The 23657-nt window shown below is 40.1% G+C and overlaps 1 protein-coding gene across 1 annotated transcript in view; it reads right to left on the reverse strand.

The window, feature by feature from the left end:
- Positions 1 to 351: 351 nt before the first annotated feature.
- The window catches only part of AMPD3 (adenosine monophosphate deaminase 3), a 38871-nt gene continuing 15565 nt past the window's right edge, over positions 352 to 23657 (reverse strand). Inside the window, exons 7-15 of the mRNA XM_056850943.1 lie at positions 20595 to 20789; positions 20013 to 20144; positions 17920 to 18083; positions 13285 to 13411; positions 10303 to 10466; positions 9368 to 9488; positions 4180 to 4353; positions 1580 to 1690; positions 352 to 577 (exon numbers count right to left, since the gene is read on the reverse strand). Of these exons, the coding sequence (XP_056706921.1) occupies positions 401 to 577; positions 1580 to 1690; positions 4180 to 4353; positions 9368 to 9488; positions 10303 to 10466; positions 13285 to 13411; positions 17920 to 18083; positions 20013 to 20144; positions 20595 to 20789 (1365 nt within the window). The 3' untranslated portion in view covers positions 352 to 400. The remainder of the gene's footprint in view (positions 578 to 1579; positions 1691 to 4179; positions 4354 to 9367; positions 9489 to 10302; positions 10467 to 13284; positions 13412 to 17919; positions 18084 to 20012; positions 20145 to 20594; positions 20790 to 23657) is intronic.

Here is a 23657-nt window from a genome sequence, read left to right on the forward strand (position 1 = left end):
TAATCAGGGATTAAAGTGCCACAGATATTTTGCTTGCCACTAAGACATGGCATGTGTGCTACCAGAAGCTGCTGTCCCCAAGTATTTTTGTTTGTTTGTTCCCTGACAGAATGTTATGTATCCTAGATGCAAACACTATAAATATTAGATTCAGAGTGCACTTTTAAATCCCATGTGCAGCATAAAGAATAGATTTGTGAGCCCCACATCAGAATATACGGAGCAGTCCAACCTCTATGCAGTGCTTGCAAAAACGGGATCTGCTGCATAGACTGATGCAACTTGAGAATTCCTGGTCACCGAGCTGCTCTCTTTCCGGTTGATGCTCAAATTCTCTCTTAGGCTCACACACTTCTCTCCTGGCAGTTCTGCAATGCAGTCAAGATGATGGGAACTATGACTAATTTGACAGTGCAGTAATCTCTTCTGTCTTCATTGCATCCGATAAGAAACTCAGCTCGTTGCACAGGGTCTCATACCTGAAAGCCATCCGAATCTGGGCAACGTTCGTCTTTCGAATGTCATTTCCTTCAGGCCCTTCATGGCAATAATTTGCACCTAAAAATTTCTGTTTTTCCTAAGGCGAGAACAGATAGAAAAAAATCAGTTCAGACTTGCTTTGTTTTTTAAAAGCAGGCAAACATACATCAGGAGTTGGTCAGGAAAGAGCCATCTTACTCCTCTGGGGAAAATGGCAAACAGGTAAAGCTGTAGTAGGAATTGTCCCAGTAGCAGTGATTATTCTGCAAAATGAGAAAAACCACTGTAGGCTGGAATAAATGGAAGTAACACTACAGTGGCCACAGTGATATCAGCAGAAACAGAATCTATCCCATGTCTTCCTCAAACAAATTGTGTACTAGGAGAAGGATGACACGTCAGTTCTAGTGCCGCATTCTTAAAAGATTGTTCACATGGTCTTTGTGTGGAGACTGCCTTAAAACAGCATCTCAAAGAAGCTGCCTATGCTCAGAAAACTTTTCTAAAGAACTGTTCACCACATGGAGTTTATCCCATACTAATCCCATCACATGGATGATTTGTAGGATACTGAGAAAATTTTCCAATCCTTGCTGCACTTGACTAACTGAACACATGGAGAGAGATGTCCATGGGAAACATTTTACACAGTCACTATATGAGTTTATTTTGTGAATAAGTGGCATCTAAAGTAGCTCTTCAGTCCCCCTACCCACAGACTGGTCAGCCTCTTCTCATCCTCAGTGGACACCTTTCCTGCAGCCACACCGGTATCAAAGGAAACCTGAGCAACTAGGGTTTTCTCTAGGCAAGAGAAGTTCAAAGGCAGTTTGCCATTGCCAGTCTCCGCGTCACGACCATGGTATTAGCTTAGTTTCCGAGATCTGATGAGCTTGGGCTAGCCTGGGCTATCCAAACCGAGGCGAGACAGATATACTGCTTTCTATTATTTGAATCAGTCAGTTTTACCTAAATATGTAAAATTTATCTATCAGGTTTCTGAAAATTATTTTTTTTTAAATGGGGGATCCCATTTTCTTGTTGTAATCACATACATGAAGAGAGCACGACAACAATTCCTTCAGCAAACTAAATTTACCTTATCTGACAAACCACTTTGTAGTACACTGTTCCTTGCTATTTCACACAGGTCACAAGTGCTCAGCTTCCATACTTGAGCCGCTATGGCATATTCCTCCATAAGGGCTTCCTTAAAATATATTAAATATATTATTACCATGTGAAATCTATATAGTCCTTGAGGTGATGTACTAGAATAAGTTCAGTTAGTACACAAATTATAAGTAAATAAACAAAAAATCAGCAATAATGAAACGATTAAAACGAGTAGTAACATTAAAACATTTCTATTATATGTTTTTATTTAATTTAATAAGTATTATGCTGCTTTGATGTTCAAATATTTTTATGTTTGCCATCTTAGAAACCCTATTTGGGTGGAAAGACAGCATTAAAACATTTAAAATAAATAAATGTCTATTATAGAAAAGCAGCATCTAAATAAAGCGATTCAGTAACTAAACACATGCAATACTGCTCCCCCATCCCAATAATTAGAAGCCAGGATAAGAATATTTTTACCTGGCACCTGAAACTTAACATAAATAGCACCAGGCTTATTGTGAAAGAGAGGAAATTCCCCTAGTGGGGCGCAACCACAGGGAAGAATACCCTGCCATTATGGCCACCCACGTTACTTGAGTAAATAGGATCACAATCAACAGGGTCTCTACAGATCGGGATGCTTGAGCAAGCTGATATGGAAGAAGCCCCTCCTTAAGGTATCTTGAAAGCCTAAATGATGTGCGACCAAGGTAAGCGACAGCACTTGAACTATGCTCAGAAATGAACTGGTCACTAGTGCTGATCCTTCACGACGGGTGAGATATGTTCTCACGCATCAGTTAACAAATCTTGCAGCTTCATTCCGCACCACCTGGAGTTTCTAAACATTCCTCATAGGCTGCCCCATATACAGTATATCAGGTCTGATTATGACTAGAGTGTAGATAACCATTGTCCTATCTCCCTTTTACAGGTGGGGATACAACTGACAAAATTAACAGAAGTTGACAAAAAAAGTACTCTGCCACACATTACCTGAACGTCTACCGGCACAGATGCAACCCCATCCATAACAAGCTGACTTCTTATTCCCTGATCAGTATTATTGGCAAGCAACAGTGTTTCAGGCTTGTCTGAACTGAGCTTCACTTTACTGGCCCTCATCCAGGCTACTGCTGCCTCCAGACAGCTGTTGAAAGGTCAACCTGACTACTATAAAGGAGAAACAGAGTTACGTGCCATCAGCACAGTGACAAAAGCTACTCCAAATCACAGGAAGGCATCTCCCAGAGGATTGAAGGACCCTAAAGCACTAATACTATGGGGTTGAGCAGCAATCCTCCAGCACCACCTCCTAGCACCAATCAGCCAGATAAGATTAAAATAACTCTTGAAACCCACCCTAATCTACCAGTCCAGAAAGGTACCATGGTTAAAAGTATCAAAAGCTCCTGAGAGGTCCAGGAAAATTCACCTGTGTCTTTCCCAGCACAGACAACTATCTGGAAACTGGCTTGACCAACACTTCAAATCAAGAAGCAGTCATGCCACAGAAAACTGCCCAAAGGTCCTCTAAAACTCACCAGGTAACCATCTGACCATGACAAAGAAGGTATCATAGCATCCTCCATTAACAGATCATCAATACCTTAATCAGAGCAGGAAACCCATCCACTGTGTGACCTACCATTTATATGATCTATCCATTTATGGACAGTAAAGTCACCAAGAAAAACAAGCCCTAGAAACACTAGTAGCAAGTCAGATATTTATTTATTTTTGAATTTCTACTCTGCTCTATCCCGGCCAAAGCTGTAGCTAAGCAGGCAAGTAAGAAGGCAGTCCTATGTAATAATTTATTTTGTTCATTAATATCTCACCTTTCTCCTCAACGAGGACCCAAAGTGTCTTACATCATTCCCCTCATTTCATTCTCACAACAGTCGTGTGAGGTACATTAGGCTGAGAATGTATGATTGACCAATGGTCCCCTAGCTAACTTCCATGGTAGAGTGGAGATTTGAACCTAGGTCTCCCAGATCCTAGTCCGCCACTCTAACCACTACCCCTCACTGACTCTCTGGTAAAAAAAATTACTAAACAAGTAAAAACATTCATTTATTCCTAAATAAACACAATCAGGACAGCTCCCCAATGCTTCCTGAACAATCCAACAGGTAGACAGGAACTGCCAAGTAACTGAGTAATTTGGACTGTCACAAATGTATATTTCATCTTTGCAACCATGAGGGCTAGAAAGTTGCTTTTGTCATTTCTCAAAATACAGCTGTGATCCTCTAACAAAGAATGACAGGCTACACAAAAATGCTTGATTTAGAAGTCACCTGTCACCCTGTGCTATGTGTTCCCACCCCAAACAAGAGACATCAAGACACAGTCCAAAAATCAGTGTTCAGGAATTTAAACCATTAATAGCTACTGATAGTAGCACTATGACTACAATCCCATCGAAGCGTCACTGAATATAGTGAGACATCCTCCTGAGTAAACACACTTGCAATTGTTTTGTTTAATTTCAGCTGACTGGAAAAAAGTATTTAATTAATGACATTTCAAATAAAGTTAGCTTCAAAATTACTTTTATTCTATTACCTTTGTGTAGTGGAATTGCATAGGGTCATCTGTAGACAGAGAAACACAGAGACCCTTGTGTAGAAATTCCCGTAATGGGTTTTTGGAATACTCCAGGAACAGGCTGTTGTTGCTAAGAGGAGACATTGCAATGGGGATTTGTGCGAGATAATAAAGATACTGGAGAACTGGACTCTGTACAAAAACAACAGAGAGGTATTATTCATTGACACCAAGAGATAACAGGAAAAGAAATAGTCATTTAGAGGAAATGGAAACCATTCCACTTCAGTAATTATTATCTGGGAATATTTTAACCTTTCTCTTTCCCCATGTATGGACAGAATTACCCATGTGCAGTTTCTTTGAACATTTTAAACGTATCAGTTTAATAAAGTAAACACTACTGGCATTTTTTTAAGTTGCAATGAAGTGTTCAGACTTGGGAAGGTAACAAGTTTTTTTAATTACACTTGAAGTGGGAAATGCACCATGTCCTTTGACAGTTGTATGTATGTTTGGCTTAAAACTTTTACATGCTGCTGGTCCCAAACCATAGAGGGCTTTGAAGGTCAAGAACAGCACAGTGAATTGTGCCGGTTAACAAACTGGAAACCAGTGTAGGTGGACCAAGACTGGAGTGATATGGTTCCTATAAGCCACTCCAGTCAACATCCTAGCTGCAGCATTCTGTACCAATGGAAGTTTCAGAACACTTTTCAAGGGCAGCCCCAGGTAGAGCGCATTGCAGTAATCTCATCTAGATTTATCTAGGACATGCACGACAGTGACCAGATTCTGTCCAGGAAATGCTGTGGCTGGCTAAACCAGTCAAAGCTGGTAAAAGATACTCCTTGCCCCAACTGCCACCTGCTTACTGAGCAGTAGGCCTTGGTCCAAGAGTACCCCCAGAATATGGATCTGTTCTTTCAAGGGGAGTGCAACCCCATCCAGAATGGGTAACACCTTAAATTCCAGGTGAAGCCTTTCAACTACCAGTAGCACTTCCCCCTTGTTGGGATTAAGCTTCAGTTTATTAGCCCACATCCAAAACTGCCTCCAGCGTTTCTACAGCCTCCCAGGGATCAACTGGAATTGCAAGATAGAGCTGAGTGTCATCCTTGGTGACAACCGAGCCCAGATCTCCGAATGACGTCATCCAGCGGTTTCATGAAGATGTTAAAGAACAAAAGGGACAAGCTAGAACCTTGTGGGGCCCCACAGACCAAAGAACTGAACAGCAGTCCCCCAGCACTACCTTCTGAAACCTACCCTCCTGGTAGGACCAGAACCACCATAGAATGGTGTCTCCAAAGCCCAGTCCAGATAGGTGGTGCCAGTAGGATACTGTAATTGATGATATTGAAAGCCGCTGAGAGGTCCAGGAGAATAAACAGAATCACCCTCCTGTCCCTCTCCCAATTCAAGTCATCCACCAGGGTGACCAAGGCTGCTTCGGTCCCATAATCATGGCTAAACCCAGTCAAGAAGGTTCTAAACAATTTGTCTCATCCAGATAAGCTTGGAGTTGTCCAGCCACCACTCGTTCAACCATCAAGAGCACATTTGAGACTGGTCAATAATTATTGAAATCTCCTGGGTCAGGGGTAGGCTTATTTAGAAGTGAATGCACCACAGCCTGTTTTAAGGCTGGGGTGACCCCCCCACCCTTAAGGAAGCATTAACTACCTCTCAAACCCAGTCAGCCAGCCTCCCCGGGGAAGATTTGAGTAACCAGGAAGGGCAACGGTCATACAAGCAGGTGGGTAGGCCTCAAACGTCCAAGGATCCTGTCCATGTCCTCAGACTGATAAGTTGGTCTAATAAAAAACTTTCTTTCCTGGGACGTATTTCAACGACCCAAATGAATATTTTACCGAGGATACTATTCTTATTTCAGAACTTGCCAATCATCTCCCAAGCAAAATATTTTACTGTTTGGAGAAAAGACTTGTTAAATTTCATCTGGCAAGGGAAAAAACCAAGAATTGCTTATAAATATCTTGTGGTCTCTAAAGATAGAGGAGATTTTGCACTACCTAATCTTCAATTATATGCTGAAGCGGCTGCTTTAGTATGACTTAAAGACTGGATTGAACTTTCTAACACACGACTTCTTGACTTAGAGGGTTTTGATAATAGAAGTGGTTGGCATGGTTATTTATGGTATGAAAAATCAAAATGCATACATCATTTCAACAACATAGAGTTAAATCTTCTTTATTTAGAACATGGAAGAAATACAAACATCTACTCGAACCGAAGACACCGATGTGGATATCACCACAGGAAATGTTGACCCTAAGACCACTTAGGCCCGCACAGTTTGTTACATATCAGGAACTTTTGAAATGGGAAAGGCAATATATCCTTATTGAAAGATTATGAGGAAGTAAAATACCTACTGACCTGGTTTCAATACCACCAGATTAATTCTGTTTATATTCAGGATCTGAAAACAGGGTTCGCTAAAAACAAATCACTTTTTCAAAAAGCCTTATTGGATACAAATGACCATTTAATTTCTAAGATGTATAAACTATTATTGGAAATCCATTGTGAACAAGATAGGATTAAACCTTCCATGATTACTTGGGCACAAACTTTGGGCCATGATATACTATTGGATAAATGGGAAAGATTATGGACTCAAGGTATGAAATTGTTACTTGCGCAATCTTTAAGAGAAAATATTTATAAAATGATCTATAGATGGTATCTAACACCCAAAAGATGGCGACAATTTATAATACAATGTCTCCAAAATGCTGGAAGTGCAACGTAGAAACAGGTTCATTTCACCATATGTGGTGGACCTGCGACAAAGCAAAAAACTTTTGGGACATGATTTACAACGAAATAAGACTGGTAATACAGAACAACATACCTAAATCACCAGAGATGATGTTGCTTAGTATGATACCGCAGTCTATTTTGTCTCAAAGAACATTTTTAATATATGCCACCATGGCTGCAAGACTGATTTATGCAGCTAAATGGAAATCATCGGACATTCCAGCCAAAAAAGATTGGATACAAAAAAATGTTAGAACTGGTGGAAATGGCGAAACTTACAGCACTGATAAACCAAAAAGACAATATACAATTTCAGGGAGAGTGGGAGGCACGGAGAATGTATTGTGAAAATGAATTGCAAATGGGGAAATTTGAGGGTTATTTTTGATCTAATCCATTTTATATTGCTTTTAAGGATGTTTCTGTTTCAGAATATATAACTATTACGATAACCGATTATATGATAGATGATAGATTCATACAAATTATACATATTTATGAATTTTTAAAGTTTGATTTGAATATAAATATAATTGAATAATCAATTAATTATGTAAGGATTCGAATTATTGTCAAAAGAGTACGTAAATTTATAAAGAGATAGATGGAGATGAAGGGGAAGTCAATTTTTAATTTACATTTGATTGTAATTTCAACAATAATTAATTGCTTTTTATCCCTTATTTTTTAATCCAATGATTTATTATTGTTGATGTATTTATATGTTTATATGTTTTGGAAAATAAAAAATTATTATAAAAAAAAAAAGACTGAATAAACTAAAAAATACCCCAAACCATTGGATAAGGCAGCACCCTCGCACCAGCCGACCCTGTCACTGCTAACACAGTGAGAGAAATTCTGTCTGCAAAGTGCTGAGCTGAGCAAAACGGTCACAGAGGGTCTCCAAGCAGTCCACCTCCTCCTGCAGGCTCAAGCCCAACAGGCCTCTGACTACCCAGAACAGCTCTGCTGGCCTACAGCAGATGTTTCAGAATCTTGTCAACCTTCATCTTCAATGAGCCTAAACACTTTTCTTTGTCTTGTCCTGGCTCTCTAAGCTACTTTCACTTCTGAAGAGCTGTGGAAGTTTGTCTGATGCTGAGTAAGGCAGAGCACGGACCGGGGCTCGCCCCCTAACCCCAGAAGTGGAAGCACTACAAAAAATATTTGTTGAGCAAGTAGGGTCGTAACCCATTTCAAGGATACTTTCTTTCACTGAGAGACAAAATCCATATTTTACAACAAGGAAACTGAAATCTTTGAGCACATTTTGCTGCTAGGACACAGTATATGGAACTGACCTATTTTAGCAGAACGTGCATTGTTTGAGACATGACTTGAACGCCAGGAAGGAACTTCAGCAATGCATTAACAATGACAACCAAAAGGTTTTGAGAAACAGGAAATTGCTATCTGAAGGTTGAGAAAATGCAATACTCTTTCAGCAAAACTGTGTTTTGAGGAAAGGCACTGATCTCCCACAACAATGGAGTAGCAACAATGTATTCATTGTTCTATTACTGTTAGAATTGCATTAACTCATATTTACCACCAGTAGGCAACTGCTATTGGAACAAAGAACACAGTCCAGACTATAAAAACTATGAAGTCCTCAGATGTAAACTATAGAGAACTAAGCATGTCCTTAACTATTCCATTGAAATAATTGGGACATACAACTCAATGTTATATATAATTACTCAGGAGTATATGTTCAAATTGGCATCCCAAGAGCATTTATAGGAAAGAATACTTTAAATAAAAGCCAACAGCATATGGGATATAACTCTCTAGAGCGCTTTGATGACAACTATATTGCCACAAAGGAACAGTTATATTTCTCATCTGGCCACCTGGCCTGTTGGAACAGCAGCAACTTCCTCTCTGTTCCCACTTTCTCCCCTTTTCTTCTGCTGCTCATGACTTGGATGAAGACTGAAGAATTCAGAATCTGAATTCAGAGATCAATAGCTAACAACAACATTTAACTTTTAAGAACTGCTTCTCTTCTAGATAATTTTACACCATTTTTATAATGTATGTTTTTCTGAATTTTGATCTTTCTAAAGAAATATCTATAAACAATTTTTTTAATTCTCAGGAGTTAATCCCACTGTACTATTCTTCAGAAATGTGCATGAGATTGTAGCTATAATGAATTTAATTGTGGCTGGATTGTGTTTCATATGCTTTCTGAGCTACTTAGGGTATCTTCCCATATAAAGATACAGTTGTGTACATGTGAGTTTTATAACAATCTATGTGGTGGTCTAGAGAATATAGCCCACTTTTCTCTGCATAGAGGGCAAAACTCAAGATCGTCTGCATATTGCATATCTTCTATTATTTTGTTGCCTTTCCTACCCTACATTTTCATTTTCTATGTTATGTGAATGACAAAGCGCAGTACCTTCTTCAAGAGTAATCCATGGGAAATGTTGTCTGCAGTTAGAAAGGCCGATACCAGATGAGTGATAGACCCAGCTTCTCCACAATGAGGCCGAAACATAAAAGTGCTCATCCCTCGTTCCCTGCAGAATTTTTTTTTAAAAAGATTAAAAGGTTTATGTGGGTGCAATCCTCCTTTGAAGTGCCTGGGTATTCATTAAGAACTTTTTAAAAAATCTAACCTCATAACAGCCCTTAGGAGGCAAGCAATGGACATCAGAGGCAATGAATATAGTAAGGTACAGGGAGGTCATGATTTACACTAGATTACAAAGTGACTCAAGCAGTGGATCAATGATCGTTTCTATGGAACAATAAAAGAAACTTTCCCTGAGCAATAATATGGCATTAACCATACAGTGGACACTTGATAAACACAACACAGGGCAGAAAGCCTGTCTGCTGAATTTTCCTGTTTTCCATTTATTACTGTGAGAGACAGTGTGGTGTAGTGGTTAAAGTGTCAGATATAGATATAGATATATCTTCTGCACACTTACACTCTCAGTTAGAGATTCTAAATCAGCACTAATCATCTGATGACAAAGACAAAAGGGTCAGATTCAGCCTTTTCTGATCTTCTGACCCTCAGCAGATGAAGAAACTCTGAAGAAGAAGAAACTCTACCCAGTCCTTAACATGTGCTTTTGGACGAGTTTTTAGCCCACCCCATTACTTATTCACACACTTCCTTCTGTTGGACTGGGGTGATTGCATAAACAAAGTCTCAGAAGCTGCACCAGGAACAGAAAAATACAGCAGTAGAAAAGAGATTTTAATTACACTTATATTTAATTTATCATGAAACAATGCTGGTTTAATTCAGTCACATTTTATATTGAATATCATACTTTTATACCAAATTTACAGTGATATTAAAACACATCTACTACTTACTTTCTAAGATTGTTGAGAACCATGATGTTTGCATACATGTAATACAAGTAATAACTGTATGGAGGATTTTTTTCTCTAGTCCAAATATCAGGGTTGGGGCTCTTCTCAGAGAACATGTGGTCACTGTGTTTGGATTCATCGTCCACACTATCAAAACCTGTCACCTAAAAATCCAAAAAAAACATGTTGTTGTATGAACAAGCTTCAGATTGGGTAGATAAATATAAGACTGACGTCAGTGGAAAACCTAATTAATGTCTAATGGGTGTCCATCTATCAGTTCAACCCCTCCCCCTTTACCTGATTGGAAAGGAAGGATATTATAACGAATGACAGCACTAGAAACTCTCTGGTATAACTGCATTATTTATAGAAATTGAAGACTTAATAGAATGCAGACCACTTACAGGGCTCTGTTTAGAGTGCTCTGGGAAAGTAGCAAGTTCTGGATTTGTGGGGAGGGAAGGGTAGAATTCTCCCACTTTATTTCTGCCCCTTCTCTCCTCCCACACCCCACTACCTTCAGGATTACAGAAGCCTCCTTACATGATGGCACCAAGCCTCATGTTGCTGTGGGGGTATGGGAGGGATTACAGCAATATCAAGATGTGGTGGTGGTAGAAAGTGACATCAAGTTGCACCTGACTTACGGCGACCCCGTAGTGTTTACAAGGCAAGAGACGTTCAGAGGCGGTTTGCCATTGCCTGCCTCCATGTGGGCTGAGAGAGTTCTGAGAGAACTGTGACTGGCCCCAGGTCACCAGCAGGCTTCATGTGGAGGAGTGGGGAAGTGAACCCAGTTCTCCAGATTAGAGTCTGCTGCTCTTAACCACGATACCACACTGGCTCAATATTGAGGTAGAAGAGACAAACAGGGAGAGTATACACAGCCAGGTTTTGATAACAGGCATGGGTGGCCAGTCGTTACCCCTGGCTGCATCTGAGGCCACAACCACCACCATCTTTTTCTCTCTTTTTTTACTTGGCAAATGTAACCACAGGGCTCACAATGATCTTATTCTGTTCATGAGCCAAACTGTCCAAATTACTCCAAAGCAGACAGCAGACCAGCAATGTTAAGCATTAAAACTTTTTTGCCAGTAGATGGAGTCACTTTCTCTATCTTTGTCCGCACCTGGATGGATGCCCGGATCCCATCATAACATATACATTTGCCAACAGGCCTGGAGAAAAACATTCTGTCCCTTTTAATAGAGGCTTGATGGAATGTTATTTACCCGGCAATGTTATATTTACCCACAGAAGTCCAGCATTTGGAGAGGAAAAATACTTGGAAGGGAGAGCGGTAAATGACAAGAAAATGATGCTGGGGTAAAGAGACATCTGTTAAAAGCTGATTTTAGAGAGGGTATATAGGATCTGGGAAACCCAGGTTCTTAAGAACATAAGAAAGGCCATGCTGAATCAGACCAAGGTCCATCAAGTCCAGCAGTCTGTTCATACAGTGGCCAACCAGGTGCCTCTAGGAAGCCCACTAACAAGACAACTGTAGCAGCATTGTCCTGCCTGTGTTCCAAAGCACCTAATATAATAGGCATGCTCCTCTGATCCTGGAGAGAATAGGTATGCATCATGACTAGTATCCATTTTGACCAGTAGCCCCTCTCCTCCATAAACATGTCCACTTTCCTCTAAACCTTCCAAGTTTGCCGCCATCATCACATCCTGGGGAAGGGAGTTCCACAATTTAATTATACATTGTGTTAAGAAATACTTCCTTTTATCTGTTTTGAATCTCTCACCCTCCAGCTTCAGCAGATGACCTTGCATTCTAGTATTATGAGAAAGGGAGAAAAGCTTCTCCCTGTCCACTCTCTCCATACCATGCATAATTTTACAGACATCTATCATGTCTCCCTTTAACCACCTTCTTTCCAAACTAAATAGCCCTAAGCGTTTTAACTGCATCCCATAGGGCAGTTGCTCTAGTCCCCTGATCATTTTGGTTACTCTTTTCTGCAATATCCTTTTTGAGGTGTGGTGACCAGAACTGTACACAGTATTCCAAGTGTGGTCTCACCACAGATTTGTACAAGGACAGTATGATAGCAGCAGTTTTATTCTCTATTCCTCATTTAATTATGGCCAGCAAGGAATTTGCCTTTTTCACAGCAGCCACACACTGGGTTGACATCTTCATTGAGTGATCCACTACCACCCCAAGATCCCTTTCTTGGTCTGACGCTGCCAGCACAGATCCCATCAGTGTATATGTGAAGTTGGGATTTTTTGCCCCAATATGCATCACTTTACACTTGTTAGAATTCCCACTTTGCCATGGAAACTTGAGAGAATGTGACTGCCCCAAGGTCACTCACATTCTCTCATCCTTGACTCTGGCAAGTATTTGGATATATAAATGTATTTGGATATATACAACAAAATATTGTTGGTAATGTCTGTTTTGACAGCACCAAGAACTTATTCAGGGGACGGGAGACAGAACTATACTTCTGACAATCTAATTGCCAAATTAGGATAGATAGGGATATGGACATACTAGTACATAAATCCCATTAATGTATGCCTATATTTCTGGATAGGGGCAATAATTTGAATAGTAAGGGAAGTTCAGTTTGGGCCAAGAAGAAAAGTGGAAGGGTTCCTTATAATTTTTGCCAAAAGAAAGATCAAACTTTGGTGCCAAAATAACCCAGACTCTTCACCAAGAAAAAAGGAGTTCTGCAACCTGTATAATTCTACAATTTGCATGGATTTGCTTATTTGCCCAATTTATTCTGTTCTTGCTTTCTCTGAGGCAGTTCAATCCACTCTGCAAGTCACTGATCCCCAAATGACTGAAAATCCTGCTCAGCCTTTTCTGTGGCTTATAAAATTTCACTAGGTATTGTACACATTTCTTCAAGCTCATCCTTGCAGTTTTAACAGCATAAACTTGTTCTGCAGTTGGCTGGGTAGACCAATCCCAAATTTCATAAGTGTTTGAATTCATGTACTCACATATTTAAGGAAAAGATGCAGCTCTTTATGATCCAAGGGGTTGATAGTTGCTTCAAAAAGAGGCAAGAAGATATTTTCCAACATCTTCCCAAAACTAGGGAGAATATTTTTTGTCCTAAATATATCACTGAAAGCAACAAAAAAGTGTTAAGTCAAACAATTTACTTTGTTTACTTAGGGTAACAGTCCCTTCCTCTGCATACAGATTTTTCCGGTGAGCTGTGGACCCCCAAAGGCATTCTGCTGAGCCCTATACCTTCCCCTCCCTCAGGTATATGAGCTGCCATTGTGCTGGGGGCATTGCCATAAAAATGGCTGACAGTAAACAAACTGAAGCTTAATCCAGACAAGATGGAGGAGTTGCTGGTTGGGAAAGCAGAATGTATAGCTGGTGCTAAGCTATCAGACTTAGATTGGGTTAAGTTTTTCCTAGTTGATCAAGTTAACAAGTTGCATGTGCTCATGGATAGGTCTTGTAAATAAACACCAACTTGTTTAATTTATTTATAGAAAACACTTCTATCCTGCCTTCTCTCTTCAGGCTCAATGTGGCTACAATGCAGCAACCAAGTTGCAAGAACACAAATAACAGTCCAATTAGCAAAAATTAAAACACAGATTAAAATGTACAAATTACAAATTGAAAAGCACTCCAGAATTAAAACATCCTGAATTAGTTTTTAAAAGCAGAATTAGAATGTACTCTGCCATATTAGCTGAAACAATTTATCTTCTCCCAGTTACTCTCCGGCATAAAATTTTCTTGTCTACCTTCCTAAATGTAGCAATTAAAGGTGCCTCATTATGGCAGACCATTCCAAAAGACTGGACCTATCACACCCAAAAAAAAAAGCTCATTATCTAGCTGTAACTGTACAAACAGTCCTCAGGAAGGGCACCTTAAAGAAAAGGCCATCTAAAGGAAATACCTATTCCAAGGGAGTACACTGAGAGATGCAGCTTGATAAGTATGAGAGCCCTAGGCTATGAAGGACAGTAAAGGTAATAACCACTGCTTTAAATTAGGCCTGGAAGCAAAAAGGTAGCTAGTGCAGTTAACCCAGGACCAGAGTTGTGTGTTTTGAGTGGCTGACTCTAGACACGAGCCTTGCAGTGCTGTTTTGTACCAGCTGGAGTTTCCAAGACATCTTTCAACGCAGACCAACATAGATTGTGTTACAGTAGTCCAGTCCGGAGGTTACAGGACCACGATCAGCATACTTACATCAGCAGAGTATACCTAAGGGTCCTGATGGCACTCCCAGCAGCAGCACTGACCTGTTGGTCCATTAACAATGCATGGTTCAGTTTACCCACAGCCTCTAGCCTGTAAATGGCCCCTTATTTAGACTCTGCTGATCTAGCTACACTGATCCATACTACATTAACCTCCAAATTGGGCTGTTGTAACATTCTGGCTAACCGAGGCTCCTGTACACTTTGGTCACATTATGAGAAGACAAGAGTCACTGGAATGGACAATCATACTAGGAAAAGTTGAAGGCAGCAGGAAAAGAGGAAGCCCCAACAAGAGATGGATTGACTCTATAAAGGAAGCCACAGCCCTTAGTTAGCAAGACCTGAGCAAGGTTGTCAACAACAGGATGTTTTGGAGCTCATTAATTCATAGGGTCACCATAAGTCGGAAGCAACTTGACGACACTTAAGACACACATGTTCTACATGGGGCTGCCTTTGAAGATATCTCAGAAGCTTCAACTGCTACAAAATGGAGCAACAAGGCTCCTGTCTGAAGTCAGCTGCTTAGAGCATGTAATTCCACTGATGGCTCAACTGCACTGGTTACCAACAGTGTTTACTGAAATGCAAGACTAGTTTTTTTTTTCCAAGTAGGCCATAAAAAAAGAGGGGGCCACCTTAAATTTGCATATACTTATTATTTATTTTATTACACTTTTACCCCACCCTCCCCGGCCCAAAGGCCAGGCTCAGGGCGGCTCCTAACATCCAGTAAAGCACATTTTTTGTGTTTAACATGTTGGAGTGGGGGAGTCTACTTCCATTCAGGGTTATCTTTCAAGGAAATATAGTATCTGCTTCAAGATCCAACTCAAAGGGCTGGTTACTTTTAAAGACTGTTATATCCTAAGGGCCCCGTACTTATCAAATGGCATCTCTCAGTATACTCCCTTGAGTCAATTAACATTCTTCAGTATTCTCTGTATGGTACCCTCCCTTAAAACTGTGTGTACAGTTATGTCACAGGCTTTTTCCACGGTGAAACCAGTCCTTTGGAATGGCCTAGCAGAATGGGTGCGGAGGGCATGTTCACTTGCCACATTTAGGAAGGCACGTAATACTGTTTTACTTCAGAAAGCATTTAGTGGAGGAAAAAAATTTCCACTTATGAAACAGACAACTAAGGGGGGACATGAGAGAAGTTTCTAAAAGGCACAGGGTAGAGAAAGTAGAAAGGGCACTTTTCCTCCCACAATACTGTAATTAGAGGGCATCCAATGAAGTTGAGGGGCACTAGGTACAAGACAGAAAAAAAGAAATACGTCTTTACTCAAAGAGTGATTAAAACATGGACTACACTGCCAGCGGATGTAGAGATGGCTACAGAAATAGGTGGCTTTAAAAGGGGATTAGACAGATTCATGGAGGTCTATCAGCAACTACTAGCCATGGTGACTAACGGGAACCTCCAAATTCAGAGGAAGTAAACCTCTGAATACCAGTGCCAGGGGGCAACATCCGGGGAAGGCCTTGGCCTCTATGCCCTGTTATTGGCCCCTCAGAGTAACTGGTTGGTCACTGTGTGAGACAGGATACTCGATTAGATGGGCCAGTGGCCTGATCCAGCAAGGTTCTTCTTATGTTCTTGAATTGTTTTGGCAGATTTGGCTGCATCTGTTCTAATTCTGTGTTGTTTTATTTGTAATTTGTGCATTTTAGTCTGTGTTTTAATCTTGCTAGACTGGTGTATTGTGTCTTCACAACCTAATTGTTGCATTGTTAGTCTCCTTGAGTGTGATGAGATAAATAAAAAAACATTTCTGTCTTGGCTTATTTATTTAACTAATAAACTGCCTGGAGCTTCCTAAATGTTTATCCAAATGCCTGTTCCTCTCTCACCCTGGCATGTAGCATACTTGACACCTATGAGAGCAGATTGCACGGAACAACTTTGGAGCTAAGCAGGCTGCTGGACACACTGTGTGAGGCACAGAAGTGCAGAGAGCTTCTGAGTTCAGTAAGGATACAAATCCATGTTTCCCACATCTAAGCCCAGAACTCCAGGCATTAAACAATACTCTCCACCTCCTATGTTAGACAAAATGTGTTGTCCCACTGTGGCCAGCACAAGAAAGGCATTAACTGAAACAATACTTTATGTAGCAGCCTTAAGAATTTAGGCCATTTTTTCTACCTAAAGATTCAAATCCCAGCAGAAACTGGCCATAATCTAATCCTGTTTTAGACTACGCAAGATCACACTGTAGCCCATGGTACACTCTGAACATAACAATATTACTGAAGCTAAACAAATCTGGAAAGCCGGTTAAGGTGTCAGACTATGACCTGGGAAACCTAGGTTCAAATCCCATTCCTGCCGTGGAAGCTTGCTGGGTGACCTTGGGCCAGTCACACACTCTCAGCCCTGACCCTGGCTAGTATTTGGATGGGAGACCTCCAAGGAATACCATGGTCATGACGTGGAGGCAGGTAATGGCAAACCACCTCTGAATGCCTCTTGCCTTGAAAACCTACTGGGTTGTCATAAGTCAGCTGTGACTTGACGGCAAAACAAAAAACAAATCTGGGTCTGGTCAGTGCCTGGATAGAAGAGTGTCTGGGAACTCTGTAGAAGGCTTAGAGTTTCATATTAAAATATATATATTAGGCATACCTTTAAGCTTATAGTTACAGAAGTTGCCAGTTGAATGCTTTCATAATATACAATTCTATACTGCCCTTTTTTAACGAGTTGATGAGAATTAATTATCCTAATTCTTGTTCTCTATATATAAGCACAGACAGGATAAAGCTTTTATAACACACAAACAGCATAAAAATATTAAGAAGTGAAAAAAGGTGTAGAAATGGGAAGTATTCAGTTTCCTAGTTTGCCCTACATCAAGGCCCTTGTCTACAAACATGCCTTAAAATATTTGCTTTCAAAGGCTTCAGTCTGAATGACTAATAAGAAAGTCGTGTTCTTTTGCTTTACCACTGCTATAGGGAAATTAAGAATAGAAACCTGCTTCCCAGGGAGCAATGTGACTCATGGAGACTTTGAGCAGATTAGTAGTCTTCTAGGGCTTCATGTTTCAGCCTTCCAGATTCACTGCATGATGGTCATAAATCATAATCTCCAGCAAATAATCAGGGATGACAGCATCAGCTGCAGTAGTTACCGTCACACACACATACACACAGAGTTAATCTAAAGCATCCCTAGTTCTCAAAGATATTAACAGATGGGTGAAAATTATGTATCTCATTTTAAAAATTTATAGTCATTTTAAATATTTTATGTAGTCATAATTTGCTATAAGAAAAACTCAAATGGTTAATATTTAAAATTACTAGCCTGATAGGGAAGTGGAGGGAAGAAATAAGAGCCTGTGATTTAAAAAAAAATCATATACATTTTTGTTGTTTACTTACAAGATTCTAGGGACCTGAATTAGCCAGCGCACATGAGGTGAATAAACTTTGTGCCTAATGAACCATTTAGCCAAGTTCTGCCATTCATCTGGAGAACGCCCATAGATAGACAGCCGAGGTTCTGTGTACTGGTATTTACTTTCTTCTAGTTCACGAGCAACCTCCTATTAAAAATAATAATTCATTGTTACATTCCTGCCAGGAATCACAAAAACTTATATTCTGTTCCTACTTGGAAGTATATCCTACTGAAATCAATTGTCCAAGTTACTAGTTGGTGTTTTGGTATACTGAATCATTTTTATCCTGGATCTCAAAAACCTTCATGTTCACATGTATGGATTACATCTCTGTATGGATAAACTTTTTTTTCTGATTTTCCCTGAACTACAACTCTACCACCATCCATGTACATCAGTGGTTCCCAACCTTTTTTTGACCAGGGACCACTAGGACTTTTTTGTTCAGTGCAGGGACCCCAAGGTTCAAAATAAAAATTCAGAGAATTTGAAAATAAACTTTAATCATAACTGTTAAACTTTAAGCTTAGAATAATATTTGAATATATATTTTTATAATAGAGAACTTTTAATTGAAAATATTAATTTATTATGGGTTTATAACTTTGTTTCGCGGACCTTAATTTAGTTCTCGCGGACCCCTGGGGACCCCCTTGGGAACCAGTGATGTACATAGATTGCAAGAGGCATGTCAAGGTCTTTAGAAATGTTATTTATTATATTTTAGATGATATGTCATTTTGGCAGCCAATATTTGTCTGGAAAGAAACAAAACAATAAGTTTAACACTCTTTCTGTGATGCAATGCTAGATGATCATAATTTGGGAAAGCCCTGAATTGGGTTCCTATCTTCACATATGAGTCCCTATACCACAGTTATTGCCAACAAGGTGAGAAGGATGTAGAAAGTTGTCCAATAAAGCAGAAAGCCTGTTCTGCATGAAAACAAAATCCCCCTTTCTGCATTGAACAGATGATCAACAAGAACCATACACCCCATTAGACAGTGCACATCTTAGGTCCTAAGATACAAGGTTTCACAACTCACAGCAGCCTTCCACCCTCTTTTCTCTTATATATGACCCTTATTGCATGGTGGCATCTGAGTAACCTCCACCCTCTAAAAATGTCTATTAAAGGTAAATGTCAGCGCTAGTTACTTCTGTAAAGATTATTCAAAATAAATTTCCTCACTGTTTGCATCCAGAGAAGCTGATATGAGAAACCTCCTCTATGTTTCATAAGTATGATTTTGTGTGTGTGATTTTTCTTGATTAGTGTTGTATGAAGTATTGCCTGCTGGGAAGGTGACACCCTCCAGCTAATGGGGGCAGTTTACAGTCAGTTTGATAATTTCGAACGTGGGAGATAGAGACAGAGCTTCCAATTAGATGAAAGGTGATATACTTCAGGTGGCTCTCATTAGGAATCTAATTCAGCACCAGTAGGTTTTTAGAAGTTTACTTCTGAGGCTTCCCACAGTGCCTTCCCTCGCCTCCACATTCCTCATTGTGCAAGGGTCATGGTCGTGCCAACATCTCTGGATGGAGATGGCCACCACCAGCATAACTGGACCAAACCTGAGAAGGTGCTGCTGTACAGATTGGTGGTAGAGCATGCCAACGTTGTCTTTGCAACCACCAGGAGCAGCTCTGCCACTGCACAGTGCAGGTCTCAGCCCTGGGCCATGCCACTCAGATGGAATTGTTCACCTGAAGCGCTGGAACGAATCCTTTGGGCCTGCTCAGAAATATGTGAGTGCCCTCATGGCCTTGTGAACGGGCAGTGGAGGAAGGTTTGACTGGCACTGAAGCTATCACGAGGGTGATGATACCACCCGTGGTGGTGGGCGGACATGGCATCAAGGTGTTGAGCATCAGATGTCAGAATATTTTAAATTTCACTTGCAGTGTCGGCCAAACAAAATATTTCCTATTCTCGGCGTTAACTTCTTAAGAGAATTATCTTTTAGTTGTATTATATTAAAATAAAACTACACTTGCAAATAATATATATTATTTTTAATCTTCCACATATTGTTAAGACACAACAAGTGATATAAACGCATTTACCTTCACCATACGAGCGAAGTATTCACCACCAAGATAGTTCTCTGTTTTCAAGTACAAATCTCTCAGCTCGCTTGCACCAACTGGATTATATTTAGAATTAAATTTATCGAATCGATGAAAGGTTTGGCGATCCTGAGATTTGGGGTGGGGGGAGGAAATCATTATACAATAATTAACTGAATACAATTTGTTAACAATTCACATGCTTTGGTGTGTATCCATCGCACAATTTCTCCGGTGGAACAGCAGTTCTGTTTGTGAAATAGGAGGCAGCAATTTCTACCCATTCCCCCAATACACACACACATTTTGTCTCCATGATATTCAAAAAGGTCTGCTGATGTGCAGGAACAAAATTGGGGGGGGGGGCTCATGAGCTGCAGGAGAAACAGAAAAGTTCCACTATGCGAAGTCCCATAGATGGTTGGATACATGCCAGTAAGTTTGAATTCACAGACTTAATAAAAATGGCCACCACCCCCCCCAAAAAAAACCCACCTCTCTCCTTTCTTCCCTCCATTACTTATTTGCAAAATTCTGATAGTTATCATGTTTTTCATTTACTGATTAAAGTATACTTACAGCATGGACATCTAAAGAATCTACAGTGAGGTCATAAGGATCCATATGGAGACTTTCAAACACATGCTTTAGAGTCATCTTTTTGCCATTCTTTTCCCCCACAATCCTGTTTGGCTCAGTTTTGTAAGTGTGTTTAATAAATCTCAGCAAATGTTTTTGGTTCATGCAGGCAGCTGCGTGGATATGAGTATCAACCTGAAATTTTTAAAAGAAACAACGGAGATCATTCTTGCTCAGCAGGTACCAAATATGCATATCTTACACATTCCTAACATACTGGCATTTAATTTCCTCAAAACCTTTCACACTTCTGAAAGACAAATCTAATAATCCCATTAAATTAAAATTAAATTCATGTTTCAGAGGTATAATGGCTGGGATCCAAAGAAGCCTGGGTGTGTACGGATACTTTTCTGTGCATGGGACAGCAACTGATTTTTTTCTACAGCCTCTGCCACCCTAGGTGTTATATACCACAACAGGGGACCTGCAAGAAGCTTTCAGAAACAGTTATTTAATTCTCCCCAACTTTGCTCCCTCCCCCCTACATCGCTCAGTCTCTCTTTCTCCCTTCTGCCACCCCTTTCTTTACTCTCTCTCTCTCTCCTCCATGCCTGTCACTTTCTCTTTTTTTGCCTCCCCTCCCCACCCCATCTCTCTCTGCCTCCCATCACTCTTCCAGCCACCCACCTGCTTCTCCCCCACACAGCAGCAGTAGTGGCAGAGGCTCTCCAGGAATCACAACGGATCTCCCAACTACAGAGATCAGCCCCCCATAGGGTTGCCAGCTCCAGGTTGAGGAATTCCTGCAGATTTGGAGGAGAAGCCTTGGGAGGATGAGGTTTGGGGAGGGAAGCAACCTCAACAGAGTATAATGACATAGACTCCACCCTCCAAAGCAGCCATCTTCTCCACGGGAATTGATCTCTGTCATCTGGACAGCAGTTGTAATTCCAGGTGATCTCCAGCCCTTACCAGGAGGTAGGCAATTCCAGTTACCCAGGAGGAAATGTCTGCTTTGGAGGGTAGACTCAATGGCCCTTCTGAAGTCCTTCCCCTCCTCAAATCTCGCCCTCCCCAGGCTCCCCTCCTCAAATCTCCAGGAATTCCCAAACCTGGAGTTGGCATCCCTATCTCCTTCCAACCCAACAGCTTTAAAAAAACATACTTTATCTGCCCCTCTGCCTTAAGTTTTCCATTTCCTCTACCTTGGAAAACTACAGTCTTTCTCCACAGTGGGGACCAAAGTAGCTTACATTGGTCTCCTCTCCTTTTTATCCACATAACAATCCTGTGAGGTAGGTTAGGCTGAAAGTATGAGACTGGTTTGTAATCATAGGGCCTTGCACCTCATCACCAACTTCCATACTTTCATCTAATACAAATTATTCAACCAGCAATGATTTAACATACTGACATATATAAACAGCTTCCCTAATCTTCTACTACTGGTACTAAATGCTAATTTATTTTGCATTAGATGTGTGCCAGATGACATACACAAACACATGTGTGGCACTGTCTTTTCTCCAGAGGCCTTACAATATAAATTATATAAGCAGGATAAAAGTGAAATTTATAAAATATATGCATTTGTTTGAACAGAGAATTTTTGATTTCTTATCCTAACATGTGCCTCCTTTTGATTCATAGTTTCCTCTGAGTATTTTTTTGAAAGAGTATGTGGCCCATTATACTTATTGTTTTTTTGTCAGGCTACAAGTTTTAATTGGTTGAATCAGCCAGCCAACCAACTAACGTTTCACTTGATTAACCTTTAGGCAACATTTTAGTAAGTGGAGTGAAGTTAAGGTCACTATTGCTTATGTTTTGGAGGCAATTTTGGTTCTAAACTATTTCAGTGTGAAGAATGAAAGAGGTCACATTAATTATTGTCTCCTTGCAAGTGATTTCATCCATTAGACTATGCTAAAAATGTGTTAGCTAAGGTTGAAGCATCAGAGGTGATGATGTGTATATTAATAGCCCTGGTATTCTAATAAACAACCTTGTTGCAAGGACACTAAGCAGCTCTAGCATAAGTTACAGAGTTTGGGTGGTGAAAGCTTTCTATCTTAGATGTAGGCATCATACTTACCAGCAGTATTCCCTAGATCAAATGCTTATAGGAAATTAATTAGATTAAGTTGCATATAATGCGAGGGTAAAAATGTAATTACTAGGCTGACTATTTGGTAACACTGCAAAGAACGCCAGAAATGAAGAATCAGGTAGATCCCATAAGAATTTTAGGGAAAGGGAGCAAAATCAGGTTATACATTCAATAACTTTAAGCGTGCTGTAGAACGTGGCATAATTAGTACTTCTTATAATGTAATCCTTTTTCTTTTGACAAATTGGTCACACTTTTTACAAAAAGAAAATGCTGTAGGCCTCACTGCTCAACAACTAAACACAAAGTGGCAGACAACATCTTCCAAGTTCTCTTGGCCTTGAGAATCACTACTTGTTCATAACAAAAGCACTCTGAAACAGTTTTTTTTCCAATGACTGAAATATCTCAGACATTTTGCCACTGATCTATCCAGACGAAGCTTAATGTCAGGGAACTATGTCTTTTCCCTTCTATAAAAGCATTAATTGCCTAACAGGCTATTTTCTTGGAACTGTGAATTTTATCAATGAATTCTCAGGTCTCTACAGCTTCTTCCCTGAATATATCCCAATAAAAATCCATGTGCATTAATCCATTTTATATGATTTATTTCTTGTGCTTGTCATCTTAATTGTCTTGTCCCAATTAGCAATTCATTTCTGGATTCATTAATTTGAAAAATTACCACAGCATCCCCTGTGCTTGTTACGACAAACAATTCATAACTAGTTGGATCCAAAATGTCTTGCTTCTGACGTATTTAAGACAAGCATTAAGAATGTATTCAATGTTTTAGCTATATGCTTGTCAAATCCTCTTTTTGCTTGCCTTGTCAACTTACATTTGTTTTGCCAGAGCCTGGGATCTTTATTCGGCAAGATGTCCACCTCTGGAAGGAAGGCTTTGCCTTTTATGGCGTGAATCTGCTCATTAACCATTTTGCCTCC

The sequence above is a fragment of the Euleptes europaea genome, chromosome 6 (genome assembly GCF_029931775.1).
Source record: "Euleptes europaea isolate rEulEur1 chromosome 6, rEulEur1.hap1, whole genome shotgun sequence".
In the NCBI taxonomy this organism is placed as follows: domain Eukaryota; kingdom Metazoa; phylum Chordata; class Lepidosauria; order Squamata; family Sphaerodactylidae; genus Euleptes; species Euleptes europaea.